This window comes from Apiospora aurea, assembly GCF_038362705.1.
Source record: "Apiospora aurea strain CBS 24483 chromosome Unknown utg000010l_segment0_segment0, whole genome shotgun sequence".
NCBI classification, from domain to species: Eukaryota; Fungi; Ascomycota; class Sordariomycetes; order Amphisphaeriales; family Apiosporaceae; genus Apiospora; species Apiospora aurea.
The window spans coordinates 2,823,773-2,851,233 of NW_027117397.1; the positions used below are offsets into that span (position 1 = coordinate 2,823,773).

The 27,461-nt window shown below is 52.8% G+C and overlaps 9 protein-coding genes across 9 annotated transcripts; 3 read left to right on the top strand and 6 right to left on the bottom strand.

Moving 5' to 3' along the window:
• Positions 1-241: 241 nt before the first annotated feature.
• Positions 242-1,866, bottom strand: PG986_014852 (glycoside hydrolase family 5 protein; the record flags this gene model as incomplete). Its single annotated transcript, XM_066851074.1, has 3 exons — positions 242-850; positions 904-1,107; positions 1,219-1,866. 3 exons carry the CDS (start codon positions 1,864-1,866, stop codon positions 242-244), a joined length of 1,461 nt encoding a protein of 486 aa, XP_066693312.1.
• A 1,066-nt stretch (positions 1,867-2,932) lies between these two features.
• PG986_014853 (uncharacterized protein) lies at positions 2,933-5,196 on the bottom strand (the record flags this gene model as incomplete). Its single annotated transcript, XM_066851075.1, has 5 exons — positions 4,748-5,196; positions 4,522-4,703; positions 4,295-4,470; positions 3,709-4,007; positions 2,933-3,640 (listed from the first exon to the last, which is right to left on the bottom strand). The coding sequence occupies exons 1-5, from the start codon at positions 5,150-5,152 to the stop codon at positions 2,933-2,935; spliced, it is 1,770 nt and encodes a 589-aa protein (XP_066693313.1). The 5' UTR covers positions 5,153-5,196.
• Positions 5,197-6,569: 1,373 nt separating this feature from the next.
• On the bottom strand, positions 6,570-11,139 carry PG986_014854 (heme peroxidase; the record flags this gene model as incomplete). Its single annotated transcript, XM_066851076.1, has 17 exons — positions 6,570-6,875; positions 6,960-7,205; positions 7,277-7,555; positions 7,626-7,723; positions 7,776-8,191; positions 8,249-8,472; positions 8,536-8,918; positions 8,980-9,103; positions 9,216-9,346; positions 9,414-9,453; positions 9,526-9,531; positions 9,596-9,757; positions 9,828-10,024; positions 10,113-10,122; positions 10,189-10,330; positions 10,421-10,706; positions 10,797-11,139. 17 exons carry the CDS (start codon positions 11,137-11,139, stop codon positions 6,570-6,572), a joined length of 3,393 nt encoding a protein of 1,130 aa, XP_066693314.1.
• Positions 11,140-12,807: 1,668 nt separating this feature from the next.
• On the top strand, positions 12,808-15,193 carry PG986_014855 (uncharacterized protein; the record flags this gene model as incomplete). The annotated part of the gene is made up of 8 exons (XM_066851077.1): positions 12,808-12,841; positions 12,924-13,033; positions 13,098-13,604; positions 13,669-14,093; positions 14,154-14,184; positions 14,247-14,337; positions 14,433-14,797; positions 14,885-15,193. The coding sequence occupies 8 exons, from the start codon at positions 12,808-12,810 to the stop codon at positions 15,191-15,193; spliced, it is 1,872 nt and encodes a 623-aa protein (XP_066693315.1).
• Positions 15,194-15,786: 593 nt separating this feature from the next.
• PG986_014856 (uncharacterized protein) lies at positions 15,787-17,041 on the bottom strand (the record flags this gene model as incomplete). Its single annotated transcript, XM_066851078.1, has 5 exons — positions 15,787-16,302; positions 16,368-16,417; positions 16,478-16,559; positions 16,628-16,737; positions 16,807-17,041. The coding sequence occupies 5 exons, from the start codon at positions 17,039-17,041 to the stop codon at positions 15,787-15,789; spliced, it is 993 nt and encodes a 330-aa protein (XP_066693316.1).
• A 505-nt stretch (positions 17,042-17,546) lies between these two features.
• Positions 17,547-18,407, bottom strand: PG986_014857 (uncharacterized protein; the record flags this gene model as incomplete). The annotated part of the gene is made up of 1 exon (XM_066851079.1): positions 17,547-18,407. One exon carries the CDS (start codon positions 18,405-18,407, stop codon positions 17,547-17,549), a length of 861 nt encoding a protein of 286 aa, XP_066693317.1.
• Positions 18,408-18,860: 453 nt separating this feature from the next.
• Positions 18,861-19,416, bottom strand: PG986_014858 (uncharacterized protein; the record flags this gene model as incomplete). The annotated part of the gene is made up of 3 exons (XM_066851080.1): positions 18,861-18,984; positions 19,037-19,094; positions 19,158-19,416. 3 exons carry the CDS (start codon positions 19,414-19,416, stop codon positions 18,861-18,863), a joined length of 441 nt encoding a protein of 146 aa, XP_066693318.1.
• A 1,109-nt stretch (positions 19,417-20,525) lies between these two features.
• Positions 20,526-24,414, top strand: PG986_014859 (DNA-directed RNA polymerase II subunit RPB2; the record flags this gene model as incomplete). The annotated part of the gene is made up of 3 exons (XM_066851081.1): positions 20,526-22,910; positions 22,964-24,192; positions 24,252-24,414. 3 exons carry the CDS (start codon positions 20,526-20,528, stop codon positions 24,412-24,414), a joined length of 3,777 nt encoding a protein of 1,258 aa, XP_066693319.1.
• A 1,139-nt stretch (positions 24,415-25,553) lies between these two features.
• On the top strand, positions 25,554-26,957 carry PG986_014860 (mating-type alpha-pheromone receptor PreB; the record flags this gene model as incomplete). The annotated part of the gene is made up of 2 exons (XM_066851082.1): positions 25,554-26,310; positions 26,407-26,957. The coding sequence occupies 2 exons, from the start codon at positions 25,554-25,556 to the stop codon at positions 26,955-26,957; spliced, it is 1,308 nt and encodes a 435-aa protein (XP_066693320.1).
• Between the last annotated feature and the right edge of the window lie 504 nt (positions 26,958-27,461).

Here is a 27,461-nt window from a genome sequence, read left to right on the forward strand (position 1 = left end):
TCACTTCGTGAAAAAGGGGTATCATGACGAGATATTATGAGCACTCAGAGGAGAGAGTGGACGATAATGAATGAAGAGGTATAGAACAAAGAATGGATAAACGGTGGACATAATAATGAGTATGAGGGCGGACAACGAATAGGTATTTTGGATTGGGGACGATTTCAACTGTCTTTCTCCTTTCGGCTTTTTGACGATATATTAACGATATTAATGAGAGATCTACCTTGCCATTCCTAAATCACAAACCCAACGCAACAATACCGTACGTCATAGCCGCCCACAGCCCAAGCGGCGCTATCGAAAGTCCCATGGAAGACGCGGACCGTCGCTGCATACCACCACTCTCCTTCCCATCACCACCGTCCTGGTCTTGGTCCTTCGCCGGAGCAGCAGGAGCCCGCCCTCCTGACGCCGCCAGGCTCGCCTGGATCAGCGACCGCAATCCGTTCTGGATGTGCTCGGGCGACCGCCAGTCGCTCCAGTCGTGCGTCAGCAGGCCCCACGGCTCGTCGAAGTCCTGCTTGCCTTCGCGGACATAGTAGCTGCCACCCAGCGGCCAGATGGTCCAGCCGGCCTGCCGGTCCGCCAGGAACTGCTCGGTGCACCGGTGGATCGTCTGGGTGTACGTTCTGTTATCCTGAGGAAAGCCGAACTCGGTCAGGAGCACGGGAAACCGGTTCGTCGCTTCTGCGACACCGGATGACGCGTTTCCGAGCGCGGAGAACCCGGCGTTGTCGAGCTCGCGGCCCACCTGGTCGCAGTCGCGCGGCTCGCTGCCGCGCAGGATGTCGTAGTAGTGCAGCTCGAGGACGAGCTTGTCGTCGCCGTACCCTTGAAGTCGGCGCGGCTGAAGTTGGCGCCGCCGCCGCCGGCGAGCGGCTTGCCGGGCTGCTGGTTCACCACGGGGCCGATATTTTTGTCGCTGTCCAGGCCGGACAGGAAAATGAGCAGGTCCGGGTTGGCTTTGAAGACGTCGTCGGCGCCCTCGCGCATGCGGGTGTACCACGTGTCCCAGTTGTAGGGCTCCGGCTTGCCGCGGCTTAGGATGGGGCCGCGCAGCTCGTTGCGGAGGGCTATGGACATGAGGTTGGGCCAGTTCTTGCCCTGTTTCTCGGTGTTAGCTATTGTTTTCAGTTTTAAGCAAGTATCGCATTGCAAAAAGGGGGTAAAAGGAGGAAAGAAAAGGAAAGAGAAAACAAAAAGAAAAAGACTTACGTGATTGGCCATGTAGGCCACTCCCCGCTTCCAGTTGTCCACCGAGAAGTACTTGTCACCAAACCAACTGTTGCCATCCAAGGGGGTGCAGCACCACCCAGCCTTGGAAACATGGTTATCGAGGTGGACGTAGATCTGCTGCTTAGCACACTCAGCAGCCACGGCATCGAAAACCTGCAGCCTAGTCGTGTTCTCGTCAAACAGCCCCTGGTGATTTTTCAGCACCTTCTGCAGCACCGCCGTCCCCTGCTCCTGCCCGAGCGCATCCGTGAACGCCTTGGAGATGGGGATGTCCTTGTGGGTGATCTGGTCGATCATCTCGATGGCGAAGGTCAGCCGGACGGCGTTCATGCCGAGCGACTTGATCTTGGACACGATGGACGCTATGGACTGGTACTGCAGGCCCTCGGGGATCATGACGTCGATGTGACCCGGCCAGTTGACGCCCGCGTACGTGACGATGTTGCCCGACTTGTCCGTCACCCAGCGGTCCGAGGTGACGAAGGGTCCGTTGGGCCATGGCGCGACGGCGGCCGCCGCCGCGTTGGCAGCGCCAGCGACGGCAATAGGGGCTGCTAAAAGTGAAGCAGCAGACCAGAGGACAGAGGATGCTGCCAGCCGCGAGGCTAGATTGGGAGACCACCTCATGTTTGCGAATATGGAGTTGAACTTGGTTGCCAAATTGCGGTGTAAATAATTTATTACCGGGACTGTCCTTTTTCCCCTGACCCCCTTCCTTTCAATGTCCGCCGGGGTTATGATGCGCAATGGGTTGAGAAAACAGATGTATGACAGGGGAAGAAACGCGTAAAAGAACAAGAGGGATGCTACGATACATAAATACAAGCCGTAAAGAGTAGGTATCGGGGACACGTACAAGGAACTCAAACCAAACAGTTGGAAAAGTCAAAACGCTGTACAGGCAGAGAAAAGTTTCATCCGATATTAAGCTTTCATGTGTGACTGAATCAAATGCCGCTGTTGGAGTTAAGCATCTCATTCCCGCTTCTCCCCCAGATTGCCACAGACCAAAGGAGCAAAATAAGGAGAGAGAGTCAGGTCAAATATGAAAGGTCAACATGACCATACGCGAAACTGGAAATGATCGTCTCGTATAACTCCGAGTTGTTATATGGTACCATGCTGGCTTCCACTTGCTTTCAAGATTCGAAAAAGGCCCCACCCGACTTGTTGGAGCGAAGATCAACCATCCTCAAGGACCAGATGACAATATGCATACCTAATGCATGCTAATAAGGCCTCACGGCGAGATGGGCTCATTTTCAAGATCGACACGGCAGAAGCCCGCGAGCCCACCCCAAGCCTCGGAACCATGGAAGTAATGAGGTGTGATAGACGGCCGCGGTGCACGCCCGCCCCATGGGTCCCCGTGGGTGTTGGTATGGTGAGTGTTTTGTTTCAGCCCATGTACCCCTCTTCGCAACCCCAACTCAATGTACAGAGCATCTGCAACAAAGTCCCTCATCCGAGGTATATATCTCCCACTGAAACGACTGCATCGAGATAGTAAACTTCTGGTCGCATGAGCTCCCATATCTGCTCAGGGTAAAACTCCATGTAAGTATGCAACCAGACCGGACTCGGCTCATTTCCCCCTATATCGCTGAAAACTGATAGTCATATGGCGGAGTATGTTCACAACTTCAGTCATCTGCTTCAGTTCCGTCAAAACGTAGGGTTACGTCGATGCAGGTCATGTCTTGGCTGTCCACTCAATGCCAGGTGCTGCGAAAATCATCCCCAATTGCAGATCCATGGCATTATAGGCGTCAGCCTGCTCAAAGTCGAGCGGTATTCCGTCCAGAGGAAGGCTCTGGTTTGGTTGCACTGAAGCAATAGAAACCGCATTGTTGCATTCGGTTGGTGCCGACGAAGTTGAAGCGCTCTCGCTCCGTGGTGCAGGTTCTCCTGTCATGTCCGACATCATGGCCGAAAGCTTACCTTGCTCATCTTGGTCTGAGTCGAGCTCAGGCAGAGCGGCTTGGATAAACGATCGTAATTTGGCAATGGGTCGTCTTGCTTCGTATTGGTTCTCTTCGATGGACTCCGATACCATCATCTTGACCGTTTCAAAGATGTCCCGGTACTTCCGCGCGGCCGGTAAGCGTTCCGTAATAATGTAGAGTACAATGCTACAGGCGTTCATGTCGTTGCTGCTGTTGATGCCGAGAACATCTTTCGGTGAGGTCCAAACACAGTAGATCAATGCCATTCCCGCGGAAAACACAGAAACTAGATCGATGAAAGAGAACCCAATGGGCATGGCTTGATGAAGCTTCTTATATGTTCGACAAACGCCGCCGCAGGCATCGGTGCATCTTCGAACAAATTTAGTCTGAAACTCTCCCAAGAGAAGGAAAGGGCGCAACAAGTAATGTAAGGACTTGTAATAGTAAAGCATCTATACCGTACGTTATCAGCAGTGTTCAAGAAGATGCATGTTATTCTCACTAGTGGGAAGTGCCTCACATAAGTATTGTACCCGAAACTGGCTGTCATATGAGAAGGTGAGATGAAATCCACTGGGATACGTGACTTCCATCCTTCAAGATTCTCGAGAAAGCCTTCAACCTCCATCTCGGTTAAAGTAGTGGGCTGATCGACTCTGTAGATGGACTGCTGAATGTGCGACTCCATGACGCGGAGTTTACAGACGTGTATGAACCCAGTCATTGACAGTGCTTGCGGCGATATCCTGGATCCTGGCAATTCAGACGCTTCGTACGTCGTTTGAAGCATTTCAAGGTGTTCGGTCTCTTCGTCTATATCTAGGGGAAGCTGACACACGCAGTGTCAACTTTATTCTTATGAACTTGCGACGGAAGGGTGCTTACCTCGACATCAAAGTCTCGATCTGATATGGCAAATGGCCTACCTAAAGAAGTAGATACCTGGCGGTCTAGGCAATAGCAAGTCCAAAAGACTCTTTTCCGCATCTCATATCCATAAAGCGATTCGGACTTGCGCATTTTCCGATGTAGACCTAGGTCAATGCACTGCCTCATAGCCAGCCCGATATATGTCCAGGCCCCTGGTCCTCGGGGTGAACATAGACTATATATTGAGAGCAGGAGCAGGAATTGAATTGAGCGTATGTCATGAAGCCGGATAATTTCATCCATGTTTTTCATTGCTGCGGCCAGATGCTGATCGGGGGAAAAAGTCCCGGTTTCTCCAGCAGCCTCCAAGTACCGACCTGCAATGGCATAGACCAGATGCAAAACACTCGTGCTGGTCAAAGTAAGTAATATTGTTAGGTGTTCTTAGGACTCTGAAACTTACAAGAATACGTCGGAGAGATTATCGCGCTCAGTACGGAGTAGATGTATAAAGGACGTCTGTAGAATAGGCCAACAAGTGGCAAAATGGCTCAGGTAGCAATCGAATAGCCTTTTGGGCAACCCCGGCCGATATCTGAGGAAATCTCGCCGCATTGTCTGAGGTCGATACAGAGGTTTCCGAATCTGGGCTCAGTTGCTGCCAGGCGGGCTTTTTTCGGAGCGTCTACCCGTGCTTTTCTAGCTTGAATAATGCTAGCAATCACTCTGCTCATCGTGATCTGCGATGAACTCCCGAAGAAAGCCCCAGGAGCCTCGATTGACAGGTCACCAAGGATATCCATCACTGTGCCAGTAGCAACTCTGGACTGATGGCTGAGGCTCTGCGACGCGATGTCGGATCGAGAGTCCGAGGGCGCTGGAGATGGTTTCCATTGTATAACAGTGGGGTATTCGACTGATTCGACAGGGGTGAGGACAGTGGTAAATTCACCATTTGCTGTGTGCCGTTTACGCTTGTTGCGGGTATCACTTATACCCTCCCTTCTAAGAATCGACTCGAGCTCAGCTACCCGGTCTTCTACAGCTTGGACCGACTTCTGCTGGTGATCTCGGTGGTCTCGATGAACAGTCATCGACTTGGGCGGGAGATAGATGCAGTCGGCCTGAAAGTCTTGGCCTGCAACCGATCTTTAGCAGCAACACCTTCTGCACGTTTTTAAAGTAGGAAGCGCTGCTCCATACCAGGGAACTTGGCCACAATATAGCCGAGGATGAAGTGACGCAAGTCTCATGGTCAAGCTTACAGTTCAAACAGGGATGCAGCCCATTGCATTTGTGCAGCAAGACTGTCAGTGGGCATTCATTTCTCAGAAGTCCAAGATTGATGGACTTATCTGTTTTCTCCTCTTGCATCTATTGAGCCCGTGTTAGGATGCGTGGTTCAAGGACTAAGAGCAGTACAGTTTGAGGAAGACTGACCGTTGACAGGCGACAGCGACTCTGGGCCTCTTCATTGGTCGCGGAGCTGTCTCCTTCTTCTTGGAAGTACACACAACCACCTCGTTAGTCATGGGACTATCCATATCCCCCGGTAAAAGAGTATAGTTTGCAGCGCACTCGAGTCAACGAATATAGATGGAATGTACAAGAGACGATAAAAATGACAGCTTGCGTCACATTGTGAGCGAGCCTTGGGGAACAATGTGCGGCTTGGGACTACCGGGAGGCAGCGGCAATTATGGCTGCTGTCCATAATTCTTGGAATACTGCCTGCCACCTTCTTGTCTCCGAGAGACTTTGCCGGTACTGTAAATCCGAAAAGAGGACCCTCGACCTCTCAAGCAAGCCAAGTAGTTCATGTTGATAAGACCTTGTGAGGCAGTGGATGCCATTGCGGGGATCTTCATGGGCGTCCCGCTCGCATCTCCCCGCCCAAAGCCGGGGTAGTTGCGTTCAAGGGCGGTTGCCCAGAACGGGCTTATCAACTTGGCACGATCGTTGGTCGGGTCGTGTCCGGCTCGTGGATACGACGGTTGCTGAAGCTGTAAGTATGCAAGAGTGTGCATAAGTAGCGCAGGTGCATCTGCAGTTTACCTAGTGTTCACCTACTTGTAGAAATGGGCAGGCAAATGCTCTCTCCACACCAACATCCGTAGTGAGGAAGCACACACAGCAGTCTCTGGAGGCAACCACGCACTACATCGGTTGCATGCTAGGCTAGAAAGTGGGCTTGAGGTTCATCAGACAGACAGGCTCTTGGAGGAAGGTACGAGGCAACATTGGAAGACATGATCTATTGCTGGAAGGGGCAGTCTTGACTTTCACCCCGCATTCAATACACTACCGCAACTATGTACCTTATGTAGTCAAAATCCTCCAACGCGAATAACGAGTGGTATCTTGAACTTCTACCTATTATCTTAGCAAGGACAGACTGGTTTCCAACGAGTGCTACATGCACAATTAATCAACCCGGACGTCATTCTTCCTTAGCTTACTCATCCGTACCATAACATCCCACCTACCTACATGAGCACCCTGAGCAAGGTCTCAGTCATCATAGCAGATCTTCATCGTGCAAGGAAACGGGAAGTATGCGCCCCTATCTTCTCTCATGTAGACATAGAACCCTCCTGGGCGCGGCACCTTCTTGAGCTCTCCCTGAGGACCGGGAGCCCGACGGACATTGCGGAGCTTGAACACGGCGCGGAACATCTCGGTGAGAGCCGCCTGAGCCGCGTCGCGTCCGAGGCAGGCATGCGGCCCGAGCCCGAAGTGGATGTAAGCATCCAGCGGCCGGCTGGGGTTGACCTCTTCGGGGTTCGGGAAATGGTTCACGTCCTTGGCTGCCCCGACCTACAATGAGTGGAACATACCCAGTCAGCGGCTGAAATCTGACAGAGAATCAAAAGATCAAACAGAGGAGCTGGGGGTACTGACAAATGATACGAAGACTCGGTCACCAGACTTGACACGGACGTCGCGACCGTCGTCTTCGTGAATGACGTCGTCTGAAGCGGCCTGTCGGTAGGATCCAAAGGTTCCCGCCAGGCGAATGCCCTCCATACAGTATCCGAGTAGCAGCGCGTCCGTCTCAGCCGATGCAGGAGCGTTGGCGATGTGGTGCATCTCCGGGATGTGCTTCACACCCTCCGGACCAAGGTAGAAGTCAACGGCTTGTGCGAACTGCAACATATGTCAATCAATAAACCCCTGGTAAACCATGTCAGTTCGATGGGATTATATCAGTTGCTTACCACCTCGGCGACGTTGGGAACACTGGCTCCTGCAGTGGGCAGCAGATGACTCCAGGCGATGTCGCTGACGCTGAGCCCAGACTTGTGCAGACCCTTGATCAGATTTACGCCATAAGCCCCCAGGGGGTCATTCTTGTCAGGCTTGGCGGCAAACATCCCGCGAAGGCCGATGCCGGTCACCAGCTTGACGTTTGCTTCAATGAGCTTGCCGAGTTGCGTGGCCACCCCCTTTGCCGCTTGCCGCAGTGGGAAGGACTTTACGGGATCAATATCGAAGAACTAGGGGCTATCAGTCAGTGATTTCTGTAATAGAAGTGATCCAAACCAGTGTGTTGCTCTGATTACTTACGATACAGACGAAAATGATGGCGAGGACCATATAAAGCTCGTGCTCCGAGTAGATACCCTTGGGGTTGTCCTTGGTCTTGAGCGGTAGGTTGAACATTCCTTTTGCTTCCAGTTAGCTCAAGCATATGAGGAAAATCCAGGAGAAACTCACGAGACGCAAAGTGCACAGGGCCGATGTTTCCGACATCACGGATGATATCGACGAAGTTCTTCCCGGCCAGCTTGTAGCTCTTCTCTTTGATCAGCTTGTCGGTGATCTGGGCGTAGAAGGTCTTGATGCTTGTCTGCCAGTTGTCCTTGTACATCTGCTCGTGCATGCATCTGCGCTGGCCGGCATGGAATGCTGTATCGCCCGACAACATGAAGCGGCTGCCGCCGTCGCCCATGAGGAACGACAACCCTTCATTCCAGGTGACCTTGTACACGTCCTGGCGCTTGAGGACGTGTACGGCTCCACCGTACGTGGTGATGTTGACCCTCGGGGGAATGAAGGAGGGTCGGTCGAAGCTGAAGTCGTTGACGCGGCCCAAGTTGGTTAGGATCTTCTTAGTTTCGCTCGGGACACACCTGAGTTGGGTGAGTCAGCTTTGTCTTGAATGTTCAATTGGCTTTCGCATAACTCACATGGGGTAATGGGCGTAGACGGAGTCGCCCTTGAAGTGATTGGGGAAGGCTCTGATGAAGAGCTTGTAGAACACACAACCCTGGTTCATGTTGAGGTCGTATGCGACCTCATTGTAACCCCAGCTCGTCAGGTAGCGCGGGTGATAGTCGGTCGTGTAGAAGCGATCGCCGCGCGTAAGACAAACTGCGTCTGAAAGGATGACACGCGATATGGTGTAGGTTGGCTAACAGCGGAATTAGATCAAGCTCAGTTGATGGATCAAATATATACGCAAGTATCAACTTACAGCAATACCGACACCAGGAACCATAGGCTCCTTGGCTTCTTCGGCAACAAGACCTGGGTATAGCTCCACAAAGTCTGGGTGTTCGTAGAGATGACGGAGGGAGTTGGCGATATCAGGGTCAGAGTTGATCTCCTCAAACTTCTCGTACGGCTTGAGACCGAAGTGCTTGCGGAACTCGTTGAGCCCGGCGACGTTCCACTTGCGACCCTGGAGGATGCCGAGGATCTCAACGGGCTTCATGGACTGTGGCACGTTCCTGCCTCCAAAGGAACCGGCGCAGTCTTCGATCGCCGATGCGATGCATTCCACCAGGTCATTGTCGTCGAAAAAGCCATTGGCACCACGCTTGAAGCCCCCGAAAGTACGTTCGGACGGCTCATCCGCTGTATGGAGTCAGTCAGCACCTTGAATCTGATCAGCGTGATAGTTTGGGATCCAACTTACGAATACTCTTCTCGAACTTCATGAAACCCATCATCATGTCATGCGTGGTCAGGTTCAATGGGTCTTTGCCGAACAGCTCCCTGTAGAAGTCCTGAACCCACTTGTCGTCCTTGTCCGAAATGCACTATCACTCGGATGTCAGCCTCCGTTCATTGGCAATTATTCATCCTCTCAATGAGGGTTGGGACGACATCAAAACCAAGTCCAGTTGGATGATATTCTTCGGTGTCACTTACAGAGTGCCACCTGTAGGCGAGGTTGAACTCGGCAGACACCATGCTTCCGGTTCCTCGTTCGGATCCGGCGAACGTTCCGGCGTTCTTCCCCATCTCGGCACGGGGGTCCAGAGTCCATGTGGTGTTGCTTCCTGTCATCTTCCAGTTAGCTAACTTGAGTTCTAAACCTTACGCGCACCTGAGGCAATCGCTACTTACGGTTAAGGTTGACGATGTGTCGGACATAGTCGACTAGAGTCTGGTGGTCAAGGGGTTAGTCATTGCTAGCCCAAGCCGGAATGGGATTCTCAGTTTGACGGTATAGACCTACAATGTTCTATTGGCTCCTGGTTAGCTTTCGGACCACTCTGCTTACAACTAGTTCCCGGGGTGCTACTTACTATATACAAGCCGGCTGTCACCAACCGCGCCGTTTGGAAGAGATCATTGTCGTACTTCTTCCAAGCCGCAGCGGCTTTGGTATCTTCAAGGTCTGCTGAGGGCTTGGTGAATCTTCCGTTCTCATTAATGGCTGCCAGGTTCTCGGCTACGTAGTTGTGGAACTGGTGCGGATGTTAGCATCGCCTATTCTATGCTCAAACATGGTGGCAGGCAAGGACAAGCAAGGCCTACTCTGTTGAACATAATCAAGAGAACGGAGACACCCGGGAACATGCCGACCAGACGCTTATCAGCATACGTGTCGGGCTTCATCTTGCCGTCCGTGAAGGTGCGGATCGAGTCTTGCATAGTTTGGTTGCTGCCGTATAGGGGCGACAAATCGAGGTAGGAGGATGTCTTGGTCTTCGAGATGTCGGTGAAGTCGGTCCCTGAAAATCACAATGGTCAGTCCTTCCACAATTTCTGGGCATCTGTATGCCGCTATCTTTAGCTTCGCTGTGTGGAGGTTTTGCTTACAGAACAGATCCTGCGCCCGTGTTAGTATGACTGCTTCCAAGTTTCATTACATATAAGTAGCTGCGTAGTTGCTTACATGAATGATGATGGTGGCCCAGTACCACAGCACGCTCGATACGTTATTAGGATGTTTGCGGTACTGTCGCCGACACATGATGGAATCGAAAATCAACTCAGGGTCAGGCATCGCGCCCAATGTGTTGATCCCTGGACGACATCTACGATTGTCGTAATGATATTAGCAGAACCCCTTTTTATCACGGGAAAGAGTACCCCAGGCTTCACAGAGCTCAAGGATATTTACGTACGATCGTGCATATGTGGAACCTGCAGCTCCAAGCATGGGGTTCATCGGGTTGTTCCACGATCCATCTGCCATCCGGTACTGGTGCTTTTCGCCGATATAAAGGAGTGGCGGGTGGTCGAGGGTATCCCAGAGTTCATTGATGAACTGGTTCGTTAATTCCTCTCGAAGACGCGAGTTGTGAGGAAGACCAGCAACCAGTTGGATCGTCCTCTCCATGATCATGGTCTTGTCGTCGATAATTGGTCCCTTCAGCTTTCCCTTGACGATATCTATGACAGTCCTCACATCTATGGTTGGAAAACAGAGCCCATGTCAGTCAGTGGATCTTTGCTGGTGCAGGTGATGTTAGATCAGCAGCAGCAATGGTAACGACCTACCTCTCCGCGTGAGAGCCTGCAAGTCCTTCTTGAGGCCCGGCCGCTTCTTGGCTTCGGTATACGTCCCATCCCCATTCTGAATCGGCAATGGTCGTCTCGAGGCGTGGATCAGCTGCGCAAACTGTGCGAAGGAAGAGTCGACACCTGCGCGAGTCGGCTTCGGCAGTGGTGGTGCCTTCTCCTTCTTCATGGGGCCTGACATGTTGCTTGACGGCTTGTCGACGCCGACCGAGCTCTCGGAGTTCATGCGCTCCTCGAAGTGGCCATTGGTGCCATTGCTCCCCTTGGTGCCATTGGTGCCATGGGCTCCATTGGCCTCGTAGGACTTCAGTTCTGCAGACATGGTGTAGCTCGTATACTCAGTACTGAAAGGTGAAATTGGCAGAGAACTTCAAATCAGTGTCAAGATGTCACATCCGCCATCTGGGCATCTACGATATAAGTCACAGCGATCGATATTTTCAACACAATCTCGGCGCGCCACCCAATTTCTTCTTTACACAACAGGGAGTAGATTCGGACGAGTTTCCCAGAAGGTCCCCAGCTATGCCGTATGCTTTGCTGTTCCCGTCATGGGATGAGCTGGTCCATGTCACGGCAGAGGTCCATCTGATCGTCCAATTGCATTCCGCCGGCGTCTTGCCGGGCTTGTGCTGTGAGACCACACGACGTATATGGCAATCCCTGAGCGGGGTAGGTGCAACGCCGGCAGCGTCGATAGGGATCGTCCGCTTCAATACAAACCCTGGCCATGGCGGCCAGCGTCTGAGGGCTTGATGCCAAGATAGCTGCAAAAGCAAAGTTTTCGTGCCGCATGCCTGACAAGTTTGCAACCTCATTTGCCGTTGCTTGTTCGGGCAGCCGACATGCAGATCTATTACGATTCCGTCGAGAGGCGTGGCTTCATTGCAGCTGAACATCCCAATGATCAGCCAGTCAAAGCCGTCGCGGATACCCTACCTACCCCCGTGATTATCGTGAAGTTACAACAAGCATGCAGTGGGTCACGCGGTCTAAGACATGATTGTTGCGGCGACAAGAACGGGCGGCTGGGACACGCTAACAAGAAACAGCCACTAACAGCTACCGAAGCTATTGACCCCTAATGCGGCCATGATAAGCCAGCCACCAATTGGCAAATCATGAGCCAGCTTTTGGCACAGACACAGCCCGCGAATTAGAATTGCAGGTTAGGAAGATCAGAAGTATTGGGGGTGTTGGCTCTGCATCACTGGAGCAGCGGGAGGAATGTTGGACTAAGCCACTCTACCGCTTGAGGTCAGTTTCGATATCACGATATAACGGCTCAAGCATTGTACGGGCTGTAAGGTTTGACGATACTATACCTCGCCAAGGCCAATAATCCCATGAAGGCCCCAAGGCGGCAACTAGATCCCTTCCAGTAGCTCGTGAAGAAGACGGCAATCCCGGCTCGCCACGGGTAACCACATCGACCACGGCGGCATATCCAATATTCAAGATACTAAAGTTGTGATTAGCTCGACGGGCTACCGTTATGATACTAGCTCGCTCGGTGACTTTTGCTAGCCTTCAGGATGCTGTGCGTCGATCGCAAATCCACACTATTCCGAGACATGGCAGCCCGCGTCGGATCTACCTTTGGGGGACGAGGTTCATGCATCCAGAAGAAGATCAAGCCAGTGGACGGTCCTCCCGTCAGGCTACGGCAGCATGCAGCTTCTGTCGCCTGTGAGTGGTGGTGACCTTGACAAGTATCAAGAATACCGTGCCAAATCTGTCGTGCAACCGTACGACAAACAAACTTACATACTTGACTACATTCTCACTGGGCGCATTGTAGTAGTCTATATTACAGCGCACATCGCGTTGGGACGCACAAGGTACCTGACCCGACTTACATCAGAATCCTCAAGAGGGTGTGAAGACTGGAACCGAACTATTAGCCATGATGGATAAGTCGCATCTCGCCCCGAATGCTCAGACTGGGCGGCTTCGTTCCAACTCACAGGACTCTACGTTCCAGCCCATAATGAACCCCAACACAGAGACTCGACGGGCACCTCGTAAGCTGGTGCTCTGTTTCGATGGAACCGGCAACAAATTCCATGGAGACGATAGCGACTCAAACATCCTGAAAATCTTCAGGTGTCTTGACCGCACAGCGGGCGATCAATATCACTACTATCAACCAGGGTAACTATGTCCCCAAGTACAATGACAAGTTCTTCAACGAAGGTGCTAATGTTGATGATAGTGTACGTGTATTTCCTCTTATGCTGTAAAAGCTTGACATTGTCAGGAGCTCATACCTCCTTGTAGATCGGAACCTATGTCGTGTCTAGCTCTCTCACGCACACGAGCGCTGCCGCTCGTATCCGGTCCTGGTACCTCAAGATGAAGGACTCGGCCGTGGGTAGCTCCTTCGACCAACATGTCGTGGGCGGTTACCGGTTCCTGATGCGCTTCTACAGCCCCGGGGACGAGATCTACTTCTTCGGGTTCTCCAGGGGCGCCTACGTCGCGCGCTTCCTGGCCGAGATGCTCGACTACGTGGGCCTCTTGTCGCACGGCAACGAGGAGATGGTCGTGTTCGCGTGGAAGGCTTTCTCACGCTGGCAGGCTCGCCGCACCGAGAACTCGGAGGAGGGCGTGGCCAAGAAGCGCGAGATGTACCGCTTCATGAAGGGGTTCCGCGAGACTTTTAGCCGGCCCGTCAAGCGCATCCGGTTCCTTGGCCTCTTCGATACCGTCAACTCGGTCCCGAGGTTTGAGGCAGCTTGGATGCAGCGATCGAAGTTTCCGTACACGGCGAAGACCAACGCAAAGGTAAGCGAGCTCTTGACAGGCCTAGTAGAGACGAGGACTCCCTCTAAATTACTATTCATTTCAGGTAATCCGCCATTGTGTCAGCATCGACGAGCGGCGAGCCAAGTTCCGCCAGGATCTGATCTACCAAGGAGCCGCCGAAAAGGAGAAGAAACATAAACGCCACCACTACGTTCCTCAGTTCAACGTGTCACGTGGTAAGAATACTAGTACCAATGGCGCTTGTGCTGCCACCTCAAACGAAAGATACCGCGCCAGGAGGTCGGCCGTGTCTCAACCGTCGCAGCAACAACCACGAAGCTCCGTCGCCGATGAACGAGGGCGCAGGGACACGTTGAGGCTACCGGATACCGAACGGACCTACCGGCCTCACTCGAGGTCGAGGTCCAGGACGCCACGCGGCTCGGTGGAGGCCCCTTCTACATCTCATGTCGACTTCGAGTACGAGTCGGACTCCGAGGATGACTGTCAGGACATTGATGAGATTTGGTGAGCTCCTTCTTGTACCACTTTATACATCAACTTTGCCTTTCGCTAACGCCCCACTAGGTTCGCTGGTGGCCATGGTGATGTTGGTGGAGTATGTGACCCCTTTTGACGCTGACTCTTATGTAGTGATCGTCGCTAAACCGAGTCTTCTAGGGCTGGGAGTACATACCCGGCAGTAAATCAGCAAGCCACGTACCTCTGGCCTACATGATTAGAGAGGCACAGAAAGCCGGTATGTCGATGTGTTTCCCGCGGACAGCACATGGCTATTATTGCCTCTACACTCACTTTGTCATCGACCTGCTTTGGTTATTACACTCTTCTTACATGACCGCGTAGGCCTTCATTTCGATCCCGAGAAGCTTGTTGAGCTGGACTGCACCCCCTCGCTCGACAACGAATACCTCAACAGCCCGCCACAGAGCTCTGGAGTTCAGACTGACGGCAATAATGGGAGAGTGCCCGATATCCACATCGATGCCGCGAGCCCGAGCCCTGAGAGTGCCGAGGAAGAAAAGAACATGGATGCTACCGACTGGAGCCACTTCAGCGGGTCCCACGTCGACAATGAGCATGAGAAGAAGAACCATCACCACCTTCACCCGTTCCACGAAATGATGCACCAGGCCCACGTCTCACTCATTCACGACTCCTTGGAGTTTGGCTCGGGGCTGAGCTACACGCAAGTTATGAGCTGGAAGATTGTGAGTCTGAATCAACCCATCGCCCCTTACTCGGAATTCCGAGACTGGGGTATTGTCTTCAAGCTGCTAATCTACTACTATCTATAGATGGAGTACATGCCGTTCCGTCGAATGGACCTCCAATCTGACGGGTCGTGGAAGCCTATCCGGTGGCCCCTTCCCTGCGGCGAGGTGAGGGACATCCCACACACCGCGCGGGTTCATGGTTCGGTCATCCGGCGGATGAAGCTGGATCCCAAATACAGGCCCGGCAATCTGATCGTCGGGGGTGGCGGGCGCGGGATGCGCCGTGCGCCGGAGTCGTACGGAATGGGAGAGTGGGAATGTGTTGCGGAAGAGGGCGATCCCATCGGCGAGGTATGGGTCAAGAAGACGCCAGCTCCGTCGGAGATGTAAATCGGGAAGTTGATTTGATTGGACAATGGCCGCTCGTTTGGGGGGTGGGGTGAATTATTAGTCTACGTTTGTTCTCAATCCCCTCATATCTTTTTAAATGCTCTTAATAAGGAAGGAAAATGCGAAGCACGCCACGCGCTATGCACCTCGACGTGTATTGGTTGGATGTGACACGTTGGCTGGGGGTACCTTTGCCCAGGGGTAGGACAAGGAAGGGGACAGGTCGATCTCGGAATTGTTTCAGCTGCCCAGATGGTGGCTGCCGATTAGCAACGTCACATCTAAGACGCTGTGGTAGAAAGTCGCCGATAAACTCCTTGCGTGCGTGCGTGCTGATGTATGCAGGGATCTCCCTCCCCAGCTTCAGCCATGGTATGCAACTACACGTCAGCTGATCTGCGGCATTCACATCTAAGACAATATGTGTATGGCGTTGAAGAGATAGTGATTAGTATGCCTATAGAAAACTTCCGATCTAAGCAACCCGGCGTCTGCAGGGCGTATACCATCATCATTAAGCAAGCGGGGTAAGTAACCAATTGCTTTGGACGTTCTTTCTCGTCTCCTGCAGTGCGCTCTAAGATCTGGTCCTATCAGAAAATAGCGATAGCACCCGGGGGACTTGCGGCCCCTCCGGTGATGTTCAGTGGCGCACTGGTAAGGAAAAACGTCCAGCGCCCGAGCTCACTGCACGCTTCACCGAGCCCCTCGAGGTTCCAGAGCTCGCCCAGCGGGGTCCCCCACCAAACCAACAGCCAGTCGTGCAGGAGGAGCGAAGGGTAGTCGTTGTCGGGCGGCGAGGGCAGGGCCTCGACCGCGACGTTGTCGGCGACGACGGCGGCGAAGTGGCGGTCGTACAGCCAGCGGAGCATGGACTCGCGGGGCGCGAGGCCAATGGAGCGGAAGTTGGCCTGGGTCCCCTCTTGTCGCTCCGGGTCGCTGGCCTCGTCGTGGCGCTGGACGTAGCCGGTGCGCACGAGCAGGATGTCGCCCTGCTTGGTCTCGGTGCCGTGCTGGTCGGCCAGGGCGGCGTCTAATTCGTCGGCGGTGATCTCGTAGCTGCCCCAGGGGTCGGGTGCGGCTTGGCCGATTTTCGCCCAGTATCGCACCTACGCAAGAAGAAGGTAAGGGAGGGGTGATGCAGAGTAGATCTGCGGCGTTTGGGCGTACTCACCATGTCGATGAGGACGCCACGTCCTACGATGCCACCGCGGTCACAGAAATCTGCATACGAGTTAGCCACCGCCGAAGGAGGGAGCAGTAGATGTAGATTGGGTGACGTACTGTGGATGCCCCTTTTCTTAGATTCTCTGGCTTCCCCATAGGTCAAGCCGTTGTAGAACAGATGTTGCTCTGAGGCTGACCACTTTCGGCGTTCGTCAGCATATGGGATCGAATCAAATTTTGCTTCGAGATAAAGAATGGGAGTTTTACGTGTCTGAGACTATCCCACTGCGAGCAAGCCTGGGTGTTGATCGAGATCTCGTCGTCGAAAGCATAGCTCTTCTGTTCGGTCTGGGACATGTCGAGGAGCCGGTGGTCCACTATATGGCCATTGTTTAGCAATGGTACATCGATATAGACTAATCATTTGAAGTGACAGCCGAACTTACGTATCTTGCGACCCCAAGTTGGAAACTTGAGGGAGTCGAGAGGCCAGTCCAACTGCACATGTTTGCCGGTCTGGATCTCGCCGCTGGCCTCTTTGACCACTTCGGGTGTCAGCAGGTTGATCGACCCAATCTCATCTTTTTGGCCGTCCCTGTCATAGAACCCCCAGAGGCACCCTTGAGGTGCCTCGGGAACCGGTGGCAGATCTTCAAACTTTGGAAATACGTAGGCCACCATGGTGAATTAAGTCATGTTGTTGCATTCTTGAAGATTGACATTAGGAGTCTCGGGATTGCCTTTGTTCTGGTGCGATATTTTACTTGCGATGCCAGTATAGCATATGCTTATGCCCAGCTTACAACTGCTACCCAGTGACGTGTGCAAATCTACTCTGCTGCGGAGTTGAGTAATGATAGACTGCGGGGAATCGTGGGATCATGGGGTATCTTGCATGGTACCACTTTTGCGTGTATAGTTATTGCGGGAGAATTAGGGACCAGGGCTTCTCACCCAGTATAACATCATGTCCAGTTTCTGGGGTGATTATAAATTTACAAGTCTATCGTCTTCTTGTCGCCGCCTCTGATTTCCAAATACCATAAACGCCAAGCAGCGTGTTGGCAGGCCCTTGAAGCGTGAGCAGAGCCAGCAACGCCGCGGCGCCAGGCAATAATTAGTACAGATGTTATACAAGTTCGTCCTAACCAACCCTACCAGCCATATAATTGGGCTACTTCCCTGCCTATTCTCCCGCTGGCATCATGTGGTGGGCGATTTGAAGTGTCCTGAAGCCGTCTCGGAAGGTGAAGAGGAAGACCTTGTCAGCATCTTGCAAAGCAAATGCGACCGCACACTCCCCGTCTTCGTTGAGCTCGCCCCTTCGGGCCCAGAAGTGCGCTTGGTACTCAAACCGCTTGAAAAGCTCTCTTAGCTTCTCATCCTGGGGCTCGTAGCTGGACTCTTGTTTGTTTGTGAATGGCGGCATGGTTCCCGACGGGTCGACGACGACAGTACCGGTAGAAGACTGCATGTCGGGCACATGCAAGTTAGCAGCAATCAGCACCGTTGAGATCTGCTTGGTGTCTGGGTCCTTCTCGATGATGACGAGCGTGTCGCTCTCGGGGACCAGGTCCTTGCCGCAGTTGTCGTCGCCCAGCGGGTAGCTAGGCAAGGGACCAAACTCGCTGACCGTGTCGTGGGGGAAGGTTTTGATGACATGCCGTTGGCGCTGGAACGTGAGATCCCGGAGGGCGTCCTCATCCCCGGCGACGCGCGCGGCTTGGATGCGCTCCTTGAACTTGGTGTCCTCCTTCTGCATCTCCTCGAGCTCGGCCATCTCCTTGGCCATCTGGCGGTACTCCCAGTAGACGTATCCGAAGTAGCCGGCAAAGGTGAGCGCGGAACCGATGGCCATGTCACGAAACCGGTGGCGCCATGGCTTTGGCGGCGGGTGCATATAAGGGTTCTGCGGTGGCGTGTAGTTGATCCTCGAAGCTGAGCCGGTGCGGAATTGACGGCGTGTGAACGTGGCAGGTCTTGGGGCAGCTGCTCGGAAGGCTCGTACCGCCCTGAAAGGCGGCGAAGGCCGCAAGAGTATCCTCATGGCTCGTTAGCACGAGGCGAGTTGACCCAGTAGCAAGTCAGCGAAGCGTTGGTGGTTTTGATCTCAAGAATTGTTCAGATTCCGATGAGAGTTTTGCTTGACGGGACTGTAGAATGAGAATGAGAGCCCGTGCACAAGCTTCTGGTTGGTAGATGCTGCTTGCGGCATCCGGACCCTAGCGAGCATGTACCTAAGCTCTTCAATTTAAGCCTGGGGTACAAGGATAACCTGGAAGAGACGGACGGAAGACCTAAAAAGATCGATCGCCACATGCGCAATTGTGGCTCGGGTTCGAAGCTAAGAACCTTGTTCATTGACTGCTTTACTGACGACTGAATCTCTCTACAGTACAGACTGTTGTTTACAATCCCCATATGTTTGTTACATCAGTCAGTCAAGCCATAAATTTCTCTACAATAGTGTTTCGGTATTAGCAGCAATATGATGGTTGGCTCAGTTCTTTGCTTGCAACGGCGAGAAGTCGTGGTGGACAACCTCGATATTGTTGCCAGCTGGGCTGGTGAGGAAACCACCATAGTAGCCTGGATGGTATTGCCCCCGGATACCTGGAGCTCCACTATCGGTTCGATATCAGTATCTGGACCACATGGGCTCGTTGGGTTACGTACTTGTCTTTTCCTCCTGCGGCAAGGCCAAGCTTGTGGAACTCATCTACTTGTGAACGATCTATGCAATGATTAGCCTTTTACAACGTCTGAGTAGGTATTGAAGCTGCCTAGATGGTCCTACCGTCAGCCCGGAAACCGATGTGGATGAGAGTTGTGGTCTGCTTGATCTCTGTGCCTTTCACGACTGCAGAGACCCAAAAGTCCAGCTTCTGTGGGTTGCTGCCCATGGCAGAGACCAAGGGCGCGATTCGGAAATGTTCCTTGATGCCCAGCGGCGCCAGAGAAGCATTCAGAAACTTGATCTCGTCCTCGAACACCTCGCTGGAGCAGACAATTCCGACGTGATCGAAAGTGACCCTTGAGAATGCCGAGGATGTCATGATGGGCTTTGGTGACTGATCTGTTATTACGAGGCGGCTTACAGGGAGGGCGGAAGTAACGTAAAGTTGGGGAAGGAGAATATCGAACCAACACCTATTATTAAATCACCATCATGGAAGTGTTATATAACAGTCAGTACCTTGCTGCTGGCTGCGGACTCGGGTGTCATTCGGCTTTTCCGAAAGCTGTCATTCCTAGCTGCTGCCTTGGGCTAGTGTCACATCTGCCTAGAGTTGAGAAACCACCCCTCAACTGTAGTACAAGGCGATTGAATTAGGAGCCATTGTTTTAGGCAGGAAGTCGATTCTTAGGAGCGCCGCGGCTTGATCAGTGGGTTTCACAAAGGTGCGGACAATTCTTCAAGGCAAGATGTCCGAGTCGAACGAGCCACACTGTGCCAGGCCTATCCCAGCCACATACAAAGTGCAAAAGTACAGCCCACAGATTGTGGCTTGAGCACTTGCCAGCTGATTCAGCAGCTTGGAGAACTTCTGAGCAATTCCAGCTGTCATGTGATGAGTGGGACAAGGCTTGTATACCGCTAACCCTATAGCGGCCTAGTGTGATGCCTGGGTCTGCTTCCAGTGAATGCTCGCCCATGTTCAGCCTCTTTACAGCCTTAGGAGGTCCCAAAAATTCCATGAATACATTCCTTCAACCATCCTCACCTACGCCGTCGTGTTGATCTGAGAAACAGCATCGCACAATTGCCGACTGTGACTCGATTGTATCTCAGGGTGCGTCGCAAACCGGGAATACTGATGTCTGGGTGATTATTGAGAGTGCACCGCGCTGACCTTGACAAAGGGCAGACCGTTGCTTGAACCTAGGTCGCCCATGAAAGGGCGTTGCCACTTTCGACTCGACGCGACCGATCGATCAACACCCAACAAATCGCATAGAATTTCGCGTCTTTCCTGTTTCTATACGAATAAACAGGACAGCCGATTAATCAGGACAACCTATTAGGCCTTAATTTAGAGTCAAGTGCAATTGCGCTGATTCCGCCAATCTCTTTTTTTCTCTTCTCTTCGCCATCAACATCAGCACATTCAGTCCTAGCCATTCCACAATCCCCATCGAAGCATTTATCAACTAGACCGCCAACATGGATTACGGTGACGATCATGAGTACGAGTACGAGGACGACGAATACGAGAACGATGGCATCACGCCAGAGGACTGCTGGACCGTCATTTCTTCTTATTTCGATACCAAGGGCCTCGTTTCTCAGCAGATCGATTCGTTCAACGATTTCCAGGATACCACAGTCCAAGAACTCATCGAGGAGTACTCGACCATTCATCTAGACCAGAACAACCCGAGTGATCCGGAACGCGCAATCGCCGTTCGACGATGGGAAATCAAGCTGGGCAACATCGCCATCTCCAAGCCGATTCACCGAGAAGGTGAAGGTCAAATGGCACCCCTACTTCCGTACGAGTGCCGCGACCGAAACTTGACATACTCCAGTCCGCTTTATGTTAGAATCACCCAAAAGCGGCAGATTTGTGTCGAGGAGCCGGTTCCTCTAAACGAGATGGACGAAGAGCAGCAGAACGAGTATGCGCGCACGCAGGAACACCCTACGCGCTTGGTCTGGGAAGACGAGGAAGTGCCCAGGCCCGAGAAGCAGAGGGATCAGGAAGACCCCGACATGATTTTCATTGGAAAGATGCCCGTCATGGTCAAATCCAAGGCCTGCCACTTGAGTCGTGAAACCGAGGAGGACTTGTTCATGCTGAACGAGTGTCCCTACGATCAAGGTGGATACTTCATCATCAACGGCAGTGAAAAGGTCCTGATTGCGCAAGAACGTTCGGCTGCCAATATTGTGCAAGTCTTCAAGAAGGCGCAGCCCAGTCCTTTCTCGTACACTGCCGAGATTCGAAGCGCGCTGGAGAAGGGTTCGCGACTGATTTCGTCGCTGATGTTGAAGCTCTACACCAAAGGCGACTCGTCTAGAGGAGGCTATGGCTCAACCATTCACACAACGCTCCCCTACGTCAAGTCGGACTTGCCAATTGCGATTGTCTTCCGAGCACTGGGAGTTGTCTCCGACGAGGACATCCTGAACCAGATTTGTTACGACCGCAATGATAGTCAAATGCTGGAAATGCTGCGGCCTTGTATTGAAGAAGCCTTCTGCATTCAGGACAGGGAAGTCGCCTTGGATTACATTGGCAAGCGTGGTAATCAGACTACTGGTATGACCAGGGATCGTCGTGTGCGAGCTGCGCGAGATATCCTCCAGAAGGAGATGTTGCCCCATATTTCCCAGACGGAAGGCTGCGAAACCCGCAAGGCTTTCTTCCTGGGTTATATGGTCCACAAGCTTCTCCAATGTGCCCTCGGCCGACGTGATATGGACGATCGTGATCATTTTGGCAAGAAGCGTCTGGATCTCGCTGGACCGCTTCTTGGTAAACTGTTCCGAAACATTGTTCGCCGTTTGACCCAGGAGATTACGATGAACCTGAAGCGTTGTGTGGAACAAAACCGCGAGTTCTCGCTTCAAGCAGGTATCAAGCACACCATCGTTACCAATGGTCTCAAATACTCTCTGGCAACGGGTAACTGGGGTGATCAAAAGAAGGCTATGAGTTCTACCGCTGGTGTATCTCAAGTCTTGAACAGATACACCTTCTCTTCAACCCTATCGCATTTGCGACGCACCAACACACCTGTTGGACGAGATGGCAAGCTTGCGAAGCCCCGCCAGCTTCATAACACCCACTGGGGTTTGGTCTGTCCGGCAGAAACGCCCGAAGGCCAGGCTTGTGGTCTTGTGAAGAACCTGTCTCTCATGTGCTCCATCAGCGTGGGAACCTCGACGGAACCAATCATCGATTACATGATCACGCGTAACATGGAGGTTCTGGAGGAGTATGATGCCACCAGATACCCCAATGCGACAAAGATTTTCCTGAACGGTTCCTGGATTGGTGTGCACCAAGACCCCAAGTCGCTCGTTCGCGATGTGCAGCAGCTCCGGCGCACGAACCAAATCCCTGCTGAGGTGTCCCTGGTTCGCGATATCCGCGACAGAGAATTCAAAATCTTCTCCGATGCTGGCCGTGTCATGCGGCCCGTATTCGTGGTCGAACAAGAAGACGACCCCGATCGTAACATTGAAAAGGGAACCCTTGTGCTGAGCAAGGACATGGTTCGCCGACTTGAGGCTGATGCAAGCCTCGAGGCCGACAGTGGCGAGTTCTTCGGCTGGGAAGGTCTGGTGAACGAAGGTGCCATTGAGTATCTGGATGCCGAAGAGGAAGAAACGGCCATGATCTGCATGACACCCGAGGACCTGGAGACTTACCGTTTGGCCAAGGCTGGACATGCTGTGGACGAGGACAACGCCGACGACCCCAACAAGCGGCTGAAGACGAAGTTGAACCCCACCACACACATGTATACACATTGCGAGATTCACCCCAGTATGCTCCTGGGTATTTGCGCCAGTATCATTCCCTTCCCCGATCACAATCAGGTATGTATTTTATGCCTCAACTATGACCTGACAGTTGCTAATGTACGAACTAGTCACCGCGTAATACCTACCAATCTGCCATGGGTAAACAAGCCATGGGTTTCTTCCTTACTAACTACTCTCGTCGCATGGATACCATGGCAAACATTCTGTACTATCCTCAAAAGCCGCTGGGTACTACTCGATCCATGGAGTTCTTGAAGTTCCGTGAGCTTCCCGCCGGTCAAAACGCCATTGTCGCCATTGCTTGTTACTCTGGTTACAACCAGGAAGATTCCGTCATTATGAACCAAAGCAGTATCGACCGTGGTCTTTTCCGAAGTTTGTTCTTCCGTTCCTACAGCGACTCCGAGAAGCGCATTGGTATCAACGCCATTGAGAAGTTTGAGAAGCCCTTCCGCAGTGATACGTTACGCCTGAAGCACGGCACGTACGACAAGCTGGACGACGATGGTATCATCGCTCCTGGCATTCGTGTCTCGGGTGAAGATATCATCATGGGCAAGACGTGTCCAATCAACCCCGAGAACGAAGAGATGGGTCAACGCACTAAGATGCATATGAAGCGTGATGCTTCGACACCACTCAGGAGTACCGAAAGTGGTATTATTGACTCGGTTGTAGTCACCACGAACGCTGACGGACTTCGTTACGTCAAGGTTCGTGTGCGAACTACCAAGATTCCGCAAATCGGTGACAAATTTGCCTCTCGTCACGGTCAGAAGGGTACTATTGGTGTCACCTACCGTCAAGAGGATATGCCTTTCACCCGCGAGGGTATGGTGCCCGATATCATCATCAACCCCCACGCCATTCCTTCCCGTATGACAATTGCCCATTTGATCGAGTGTCTTCTGAGTAAGGTCGCTACGCTGAAGGGTATGGAAGGTGACGCTACTCCTTTCACGGATGTTACGGTTGATTCCGTCTCCAACTTGCTGCGTGAACACGGATACCAGTCGCGTGGTTTCGAGATCATGTATCACGGGCATACCGGAAAGAAGCTGCGATCGCAAGTCTTCTTCGGCCCTACGTATTACCAGCGTCTGCGTCACATGGTGGACGACAAGATTCACGCGCGTGCCCGTGGTCCGGTTCAGATAATGACTCGACAGCCCGTCGAGGGTCGTGCGAGAGATGGTGGTCTGCGTTTCGGAGAAATGGAGCGTGATTGCATGATTGCGCATGGTGCCGCTGCTTTCCTGAAAGAGCGTCTCTTCGAGGTTTCGGATGCTTTCAGAGTCCACATCTGCGAGATCTGCGGATTGATGACCCCTATTGCGTAAGTAACTGCACATGATGATCTCCCTGTCTGGACTCCTGCTGACTCGTACATCTTAGACAATTGCACAATCAAACGTTTGAGTGCCGACCGTGCAAGAACAAGACGAAGATTGCGCAGATCCAGATTCCTTATGCTGCCAAGCTGCTATTCCAGGAACTGCAGTCTATGAACATTGCCAGTCGCATGTTTACCGATCGCTCGGGAGTGTCCGTCCGATAGAGGGATGTTGCAGGTGATCACTAGTTGCTCAAGAAATCTAGATTGGGCTTTGGGGAAGAGAATTACTAATTTTGCAGCGGCCTTGCGTTGATGAGTCTTCAAGTGCAAGAGTTGTGGGACGAAAAAAAGCCTTGGCGTGGAATCACGTCGTGTCGTATTGATGTATAGCATATGGGATGGCGTTTCTTGCTGCGTCAATTTTGGTCTAGAGCGCAGAATCTCGGGGTGTTAGCGGCAGGCTGCATGGCGGTAAACGAGTTACGTCGAAGCCGAATATCATTAGTTCGCAAGATAAGTCTGTGAATGCGAGCTATCCATCCATCTGCCGGGCGGGACTTGGCTTGAGAGTGACCGGGATCTAGACAATCTGTGATCCGTCGCGTCCTAAAATAAAAGGGCGCTTATCTCTAAGTGTAAATTGACTTCAAGCAAACCTTTCAGCTGCAGGTTTGTACCACCATCCCACCAACTTGGGGATGCCCGACAGCCACACGATCAATCCATCAATCTACATGACCCCAGGGGCGGCCTCCTCCCGGATTGCCCGCCATCCTCGTTCAGGGTGTGACCGAGATACATGGCGGATGGGGGTTATTTTTGTGCTTATCACAAGGTTTGTTATACATACAGCTGAAAGAAGAACGAAGCAACACTCGCCAAGTGCAGGCTCAGATAGATGAGATCAATGCAATCGATGCGAGGAACGCCCAAACAGCCAAGAAAACCCCCCTTGTTGCGGCCGCACAGCTGAGGTGGCGGGACGGGGACCGCCACTCAGCTCTCGATTTCCTTTTCTTGGCCCTCAAGCAGCCGAAATTGGCTGCATTCCTTTTCCCTGTCCGTTTCCGTCCTGCGATCAGCGAGTGAGACACACGGGCGGTGACTGCGCCAACGAGCTAATGCTGGGCCAGGAATTTTCCCGAGATGCCGGAAACAAAAGCCTGGTGGTGTCCATCCCCCCGTGAAAGAGCTTGGTCCCGGTTTGCCTCTCCCTCTCACCTGCTGCTGCTGAAGCTTGCTAGCTGCACGATGCGAACACCAATACACATCTCCATCCAGTCTGTCATGGACGGCATCACCCCGGTGTTGACATCTGATGCCCTCGATTGACGTCCACGTCCGCCATCATCAGCATCGCAATGGACCCCAAGAACCAGACATTCTTCATCGCGGGCAACGATGGCGTCGTCAACATGCCCGTCTGGATGGCCGAGATCGATGCCCGGCGCGTGCGGCTCGCCAACATCTGTATCAGTTATGGCGTACAACTGGGCCTCTGCCTCATGACTCTGCTGGTTACTCTCACTCTGGTCCCGATGCACCGCATGCGCAAGTGCGTGCACCTCGTCCACTTACTTTCGCTCACCGTTGCTGTCACCCGCCTCACGCTGTTCCTGCTGTATTTTCCCGGCCCTCTTTCGGAGTTCTACGTTAGCTGGTCCCATGACCCGACACTGCTGAGCCCTTCGGACTACTACGTACACATTGTGGCCAACTCGTTGAACCCGATCCAATCCGCCCTTATCGAGCTCGCCCTTATCATGCAGACCTGGAACCTCGTCGAGACCTACTGGTCATCGGCCGTCTGGCAGGAGGCCCTCGTCAAGGCCTCGGCCGTGCTGATCGCTGTCGCTACCGTCGCCCTAAAGAGCGTCTGGGTCGCTCACTATACTGCCGCGCTACTCGCCCGGGCCACGTTGCCTATCCAGCTCGATACCGTGGGACAGGCGGCCACGGTCATGGGGGCCGTGTCTATTTTCTACTTTTGCGGCATCTTCTTCCTGAACCTCGTCACGCACCTGAAGATCACCAGGGGTCTGCTGCACAGGTCCGGAAGGGGGCTTACTTCGTTGGAGATACTTACAATTGGGAACGGAATACTGATGGTTCTCCCAAGTAAGTCAAGAGTCCCATTCCTTGTTTCTCAAATGAGACAAAAAAAAAGTACCAGAACGTTTTGTTAATCAAAAACCGTGTCTCGCCCCTGTGCAGGTGTATTCGCCGGTCTAGACATCGCCGCCGGGCTCAGCGGTACTCGAGTCCTACCCTTTGACGCGGGATCATGGGTCCAAACCTTCGTCGTGGTGGGTCTGCCGCTGATCGGGCTCATTGCTCGGTACCGCGGCCCTTCGTCGCGGAACCCATCGCGGCGCATATCGCTCTTCGCCAATATGCCGATGCATAACCAACCACATGGGAACACCAAGAGTCAAAACGAGGACGAGGACAGCGTGCCGAGGAGCTTCATGATAGCCGACGAGGACAGTTTTGTTACTGCTGGTGCTTCTCGGTCTCGGTCCATTCGCGCTGCAGCGGCACTACGCGCCCGCTCGAGTCGTGATAATGCAGCCATGGCTGGGAGTGGGAGCCAGCAGGATCGCAATTCGGTGGTGTTTGCTGATAAGCAGCAACAGCAACGACAGCTGGAAACCTCGGACTCGGCTGAGTCAGATGGTGGTTATATACAGTCCCAGAGCTCTCATGCTCCCATTTACCCTCAGAGTATGAACATGGATGATGTCGAGGCTGCGAGACCCATGTGATGTTGGTTGCAAGGAATATATTATACGCGACAGGATATACCGTTAGCGCATTTGGTTTTCGAGATACCCAGGTTATTATTAATATTTAGAAGTGAGATACCCGAGCCCTACTTGACTGTCATGTCTCCAATGTGATGAACGACCATAATGGTTGCTTCCTTGATGTTTTTATTCAAGGCTCGATCAAACACATTCGATCAGATACCCCTTTTTCTGCCCTTTTCTGTCTTTTGCGACATGGTTGTTGAAAGTCTGCTATCGATCAGTCGCTCCTGCCTTCTGCATATATCAAAGTCATACGACTACTAAAAGGCATGCCACAAAAGCGGTACAGCTCCTGTCTCGAAGGGAAGGTACGATGAGATCCACCATCTTTCCAACCTGACGTGAAACGAACTTTGGTCATGGTCTGGACGCAACTTCGTATATCAGCAATTGGTATGTGATACATGGGTCGATCGTGACATATCATTGCACCCGTTTCCCCATCACGTCTTCTCCCAG